Here is a 7553-nt window from a genome sequence, read left to right on the forward strand (position 1 = left end):
AAAAGACAGCCTTCAGAATGGGAGAAAATAATAGCAAATGAAGCAACTGACAAAGAATTAATCTCAGAAATATACAAGCAACTCCTGCAGCTCAATTCCAGAAAAATAAACAACCCAATCAAAAAATGGGCCAAAGAACTAAACACATTTCTCCAAAGAAGACATACAGATGGCTAAAAAACACATGAAAAGATGCTCAACATCACTTATTATCAGAGAAATGCAAATCGAAACCACAATGAGGTACCATTTCATGCCTGTCAGAATGGCTGCTATCCAAAAGTCTACAAGCAATAAATGCTGGAGAAGGTGTGGAGAAAAGGGAACCCTCTTATACTGTTGGTGGGAATACAAACTAGTACAGCCTCTATGGAGAACAGTGTGGAGATTCCTTAAAAAACTGTAAATAGAACTGTCTTATGACCCAGCAATCCCACTGCTGGGCATACACACTGAGGAAACCAGAGTCAAAAGAGACACATGTACCCCAATGTCCATCGCAGGACTGTTTATAATAGCCAGGACATGGAAGCAAGCTAGATATCCATCAACAGATGAATGGATAAGAAAGCTGTGGTATATATACACAATGGAATATCACTCAGCCATTAAAAAGAATACATTTGAATCAGTTCTAATGAGGTGGATGAAACTGGAGTCTATTGTACAGAGTGAAGTAAGCCAGAAAGAAAAACACCAATATAGTATACTAATGCATAATGTGGAATTTAGAAAGAAGGTAACAATAACCCTGTATGTGAGATAGCAAAAGAGACACAGATGTATTGAACAGTCTTTTGGACTCTGTGGGAGAGGGTGAGGGCAGGATGATATGGGAGAATGGCAATGAAACATGTAAAATATCATATGTGAAATGAATCGTCAGTCCAGGTTTGATGCATGCATGATACAAGGTGTTTGGGGCTGGTGCCCCAAACAAACTGGGATGACCCAGAGGGATGGGATGGGGAAGGAAGGGGGGGGGGGGGTTCAGGATGGGAAACACATGTACACTTATGGCAGATCCAAGTCAATGTATGGCAAAACCAATACAATATTGTAAAGTTAAATCAATACATTAATTAATTAAAAAATAAAATTAAAAAAGAAACATACAGAAAGGATGAAAAAATAGAAAAATCATTTTATAACAATTCAGCTTAGGGTCACCGACTTAAGCAACATTTACCTATTAATGCTAAAAATGTAGGGTGAATGATAAGCATGAAATTTACCAAGTTCTAGTACTATGCCATATATTTTTATTAATTAAGTGTAAAAAAAAGCCAGAATATAGGCCATGGAAAAACCTGACAGATACTATTTTATTATGTGAACAACAGTGCATAACTGATAACGAGATAAATGACATGATGTGGCCTCCCACCTTCCCAACGAATTTCAGTGGGAAACACAAAGCACCTATATAGTTCTCTTGCTGAATCATAACTGGAATTTAATTTCTAGAGAACCAGCTTGAAGAATATTTTACATGAGTATTGGCCTGGACACTTCACAAAGTGAAATGCACTAAAAGAAAACAAAGAGGGCAAAGAGAACTCATAGTGGAAGACTAAAAAGTGAAGATAGACAGATTTCATGCTTGTTCTTTGGCTGGATATTGAATTAAAAAGGGAAAAAAAGACCATAAAGGATATTCCAGTAAAAGTGGGAAAATTTGAAATACAGGCTGGGGGGACCTCCCTGGTGGTCCAATGGTTAAGACTCATGCTTCCACCGCCTTAACATCTAAAGTTATTAATAATTTTAGTCTATATCAATGCCCACATTTTATTTAAAAGGGAGGTGTTATATCATTCCAAATATCCACTAGGAGAAGGATGAACTTTTTGTGGAAGAATATAAACATCGTCTGAAACTCAGCATTTTCTCATTTATAACAATTGATACTCAACAAAAAGTTATTAGGCACTTCAAAGGCACAGCTAGGTGACCACAAGTAGAAGAGGGAAAAACTTATAAAATATGTCCACCATAGGGAACATTTCTCATCTCACTTTATAAGGACAACATTATCTTAATATCAGAAATCTGACAAGAAAATTTTGAGGAAGAAATATAGACCAAAATTCTTTACTCTAAACAGCAAAGTTCTGAACAAAATGTAGCAAACCAAATTCAGCTGTGTGTATATTTATAGTATGTATATTTAGTGGGAAATTGGGGCCATACAATCATAGCAATAGTTGTAGAAATCAATATGAAAAAATTGTATAGCAATTATAACCTATAAATCATAAAAAATAAAGAGGGTAAATTTTCCTAATCTAAGTTTTAAAATCTACCAAAATGTACATAAAACATGCTCAGTAGTGAGAGGTTAACCTCCACTCTCCCATAGATCAGAAATGAAACAAAGATGAAACACGGATATTAACCCAGATTACAGGGCAATGTATATAGAAATTGCAATTAATTTAGAGAAAGATTATTAGTAATGATTTTAAAATTATCAAGTTTCTTACCATTAAAATCATCAAATGATAAAAGCTGATTATATTCCCATATTCCAGATAAAAGAAATAGAAAAGACTAAAAAGTTTATAAAAGCAAGAATGATATTAAGCACCTAGGGGGGAAACAAAACAACAAAAGATTTGCAAGCCAATCAGTACACTGAAAAATTTTGAGAGAACTATAAACCCCCCAAAACTGGAAGTATATACCATATTTATTAACACAAAGATAAAATGAGTCATGATGTTAAACCTTTCTAAATAGATCAAATATAACACTGATAAAAATCCCAGCAGGGAGCTTTGATAAATTGACAAACCAGTACTAACATTGTTTGGAAAAGTAAACAGCTAAGATCAGGAAAACAATATTAACAAAGCAGAACAAATTTGGAAGACTTACACTGCTACCTGTCAAAATCTGTTATAAACTTTCTAGACTAACCTGGAAACAATACACAAACCATTGAATTGCTACACATATGATTTTTGTGCTTCTCTCATCTGTGTTCATTAAGGATTGCACCCATACTGAGAGAGTCATTTCCTAGGCAGGTTGATAAGGAGTCTAGGGGTCCCCAAGGAGAGAGGGGTCTGGAATTCTCAAGGAGGAAGAAAGGACAAACTTTTTTTTCCTTCTCTACATTCCTTAGGATTATATAACAATAATGTGTCCTGCCTGAGGACAATCTCTGGATTAAACCTTCTGGCTAATTCTGTTATCTTAAAATGTAAATTATGGGAGTAGACCTGGTCTTTACAAGGATTATATAACAATAATGTGTCCTGCCTGAGCACAGTCTCTGGATTAAACCTTCTGGCTAATTCTGTTATCTTAAAATGTAAATTATGGGAGTAGGTCTGGTGAGGTCTTTACAACCTCCAGACATTCTTTGGATTCATTGGCAAGTATATAACTTCATTGCTAACACTAGCAAGTGGGTACTCTTTCTGCCCCAAGTGGGTACTCTCTGATGCCTATGTCAGAAGCTTTCTCTATCTCCTTTATACTTTAATAAAACTTTATTACACAAAAGCTCTGAGCGATCAAGCCTCGTCTCTGGCCCCAGATTGAGTTCTCCTCTGGGGGCCAAGAATCCCGGTGTCTTCGTGTGATTCAACAATAACCTTTCAATACCATGAAATGGGAATGTCAAGACCACTGAAGTCACTGTAAGAGAAACCAATCTAACCTTGGGGATGATATAGTTTCTGAGTTCAATGTCATGGGTCACCATATGGGGCAGACTGGAAGGGACCAGGTCAATGTATCTCTGGATCTCGTGGACCACAGCATCCGTGTAGGGCATGTGGCTTCTGTCCTGCATGCAGGGGCTCCGGTGTCTTCCAATCACACGGTCAATCTCTTCCTGGACCTTAGCTGATAAGAGATAGTATGACTAATGCAAAAAAGAAAAATGCATATCACATTTGCATACCAATTCAGGGATCAGTTCAGTTCGGTCGCTCAGTCATGTCCGACTCTTTGCGACCCCATGGACCTCAGTACACTAGACTTCCCTGTCCATTACCAACTCCCGGAGCTTGTTCAAACTCATGTCCATTGAGTTGGTGATGCGATCCAACCATCTCACCCTTTGTCATCTCCGTCTCCTCCCGCCTTCAAACTTTCCCAGCATCAGGGTCTTTTCCTTTTGTTTTGTTTTTTGTTTTTTTTTCCCAGGTGCTGATTTTATTTTTATTTTTTAACTTTACAATATTGTATTGTTTTTGCCATATATCAACATGAATCCGCCACAGGTATACATGTGTTCCCCATCCTGAACCCTCCCCACTCCTCCCTCCCCGTACCATCCCTCAAGGTCTTTTCTAATGAGTCAACTCTTTGCATGAGGTGGCCAAAGTATTGGAGTTTCTGCTTCAGCATCAGTCCTTCCAATGAATATTTAGGACTGAGTTCAGGGATACATGAGGCATTATGAAGGTATTCCAACATCATTATAAACATCAGTTAGGACTCCCCTGGTGGTCCAGTGGAAAAGAATCTGCCTGCCAATGCAGGGAGCACATGTTTAATCTCTGGTCTGGGAAGATTCCATATACTGTGGGGCAACTGAGCCCGTGCCTTGCAATTACTGAGCCTATGTGTTGTAACTACTGAAGCCTGTGTGCCCTAGAGCCTGTGCTCCACAAGAGAAGCCACTACAATGATAAGCCTGAATGCAGCAAATAGAAAGTAGCCCACAGTTGCTAAAACTAGAGAAAGTCCACATGCAACAACAAAGACCCAGCAGAGCCAAAACTAAATGAATAAATAAACAAAAATTTAAAAAAAAAATCAGTTAAATGCCCAGAACTACACCCAGACATAGAGAGAAAATGACTGTAATATAGATGTGTGCACATTTCCTACAAACTAGGCTTAAGATACATCTATACATATCTCTATATTAACATATATGATAAAACAAATGATGAACTGTTTCAAAATATAAACAAAACATAACCTCAAGACATTATAGTCCTTGCTGAAAGAAAAATAGGAATCAGATGTTAATTTTTAACAAAATAATATAGAGGTAGAAATGTTAAATTATACATTTTGTGTATTTGTACAATTTGCAATGATACACTTTTCATCTTCCAATTTCCATAAGCCACTACACTGAGTATTCTAGCAGTTTCTTCTGAAATTGATGCTATATTTCTAAATAATAATTCACTGTTTCTATTTTTAACATACCTATTTCTAGACAATATTGTCCTGTGGGAGATGAGAATTTATTAGTATAGCTCCATCTCCACTTCATACAGAACACACATAATTCCTGTTACTCCATTTCCCCCAATATATTTAGATCACAACTTTTGGCTGTTAGAATTTCATTTTATCATCATTCTGACTACATAAACAAAGTTTCCTGATCAGACAACTATGATTATGTTTCATTTTTTGTATTTTCTTGGACTTAAATATGTCTATTTCATCTTATAAATTTCTGCATCTTGATCTACAATTATTTCCAAATACTGAGATAAATATTCCAAACTCCAAATAATAATTTTCCTTTTATAAGGAAACCTCAGATCATCAATTACTTCTCTATTGTTTGGTCTCTCCCTTCATAGCTGCTTTATCTATCTAATCCATTTTGAAGCAGATATTTTCTATGCCTGATACCTAGCAATAGCCCTGACACTTTCATCCTCCTTCATGAGTTCTCAAGATTTCTGGAGCCATGATTTCCTATGACATGACTTCAGGCATTTGGATGAGAAAAGGGAAAGAGTGGGTAAAAATTTTGTCAAACACACTGGTCTGAAAACACCCTTTATAAAATCAATACCCAGTTTGATAGTTGCTCTTGAATTCTGATGCTGTTGTGAACTCTAATCCTTTATCTATGACCTGCTACATTTCTCTGAAAGTTTTTGCAATTTTCTCTTTTATCCTGGTGTTCTGAAATTTCATGACCCTCTGTCTTGAGGTGAATGTTTTTATTTCATTCACTCTGCTAGACATATCAAGAGAATTATCTATCTACATGGCAATATTTAGAGGTCTTTTCTCCAGAGTGTTCATGCTCTGGAGTTTTTCTCTTGCTGCTGAATTTCAGGAAGCAGGGTGCAGAACGGAGCTGAGTCTGAATTCAAGATGTGGATTCTTCCCTAAACTTTCTTCCATGCCACACTATTTCCTCCTGTCTCTGCCCAGTGTCCTGGGCGTAGGGCCTCTTAGATACCACTTCTGTAGAGAGTAAACCTCTCTCATTCTATTGGGGGAACACAGTGATCTGATAAAGTGAAAGTGTTAGTGTCTCAGTTATGTCCAACTCTGTGATCCCATGGACTGGAGCCTTCCAGGTTCCTCTGTCCATGGAATTTTCCAGGGAAGAATACTGGAGTGGATTACCTTTCCCTTCTCCAGGGGATCTTTCCGACCCAGGGATTGAACCTGGGTCTCCTGCATTGCAGTCAGATTCTTTACCTTCTGAGCCACTAAGGAGTTGTCAAAGAGCTGTGGCTAGATGAGCTACTTTTATCAGCCTTTGTCTCCCCCTATTCTGTTTGACACCTGCTACTTCTAAATGCTGAAACTTACAGTATGGTAGGGATATAAATAACTTTTCCTAATTATGTATCTTCCTTTTCTGATATTTAGGACACAACTTAATCTTCTCTGTGCTGTGCTTAGTCACACAATTGTGTCCGACTCTCTGTGACCCCATGGACTGTAGCCCGCCGGGCTCCTCTGTCAATGGGGTTTCCAGGCAAGAACACTATAATGGGTTGCCATGCCTTCCTCCAGGGGATCTTCCCAACCCAGGGATCAAACTCAGGCCTCCCGCATTGGAGATGGATTCTTTATCACCTGAGCTACCAGGGAAGTCCAAGGATACTGGACTAGGCAGCCTATCCCTTCTCCAGGGGAACCTTCCTGACTTGGAAATCAAACCGGGGTCTCCTGCATTGCAGGTGGGTTCTTTACCAACTGAGCTACCAGGGCAGTATCTTCCTTTTCCGATATTTAGGACACAACTTCATCTTCTCTACTGACTTCATTATCACCCCTCAATATGTCCTCTGTGTTTTAGAAATTTGTTAAAGATCTATCTGTTGCTGTTTCCTGGCCTCTTCTTGTCCAACTTTAGAAGACTAATTCTCATTTGTAATAGTTCATAGTCATTGTAGAGACATCCTGACACATGACAGGACATTGTTTCTAAATTGCTATGAACAATCATAGCTCTTTAAACGTAAATGTCTTATACAATGTTCTTCGTAAAAGATAAAATTATAGACTGCCAAAGTTCTTATTTTGGCAAGCACTGTTTCTCTATAACCAGACTTCTGGACTAATAAAATACCTGTACAGGCACCTTAAACCTGAATAGTACAATTTCTTGTGAATCTAAATTTTTAGATCACTTCCAAGAAAGTAGATGTTATATCTGGCTACCTCACTAAATTTCTAGGATTTCCATTTAGGCTTCAGTAAGGAGAGTATCCTGGAGAAGGCAATGGCACCCCACTCCACTACTCTTGCCTGGAAAATCCCATGGACGGAGGAGCCTGGAAGGCTGCAGTCCATGGGGTCGCTAAGAGTCAGACACG

General features: G+C 38.0%; 1 protein-coding gene across 1 annotated transcript in view; it reads right to left on the reverse strand.

Moving 5' to 3' along the window:
- The window catches only part of LOC104985773 (cytochrome P450 2C42-like), a gene marked incomplete at its 5' end in the record, with an annotated part of 28845 nt that overhangs the window by 12749 nt on the left and 8543 nt on the right, over positions 1-7553 (reverse strand). The window contains one exon of the mRNA XM_010836117.1: positions 3671-3858. Coding sequence (XP_010834419.1) covers positions 3671-3858 — 188 coding nt within the window. The remainder of the gene's footprint in view (positions 1-3670; positions 3859-7553) is intronic.

The sequence above is a fragment of the Bison bison genome, unplaced genomic scaffold (genome assembly GCF_000754665.1).
Source record: "Bison bison bison isolate TAMUID 2011002044 unplaced genomic scaffold, Bison_UMD1.0 scf7180017845621, whole genome shotgun sequence".
Lineage (NCBI taxonomy): Eukaryota > Metazoa > Chordata > Mammalia > Artiodactyla > Bovidae > Bison > Bison bison.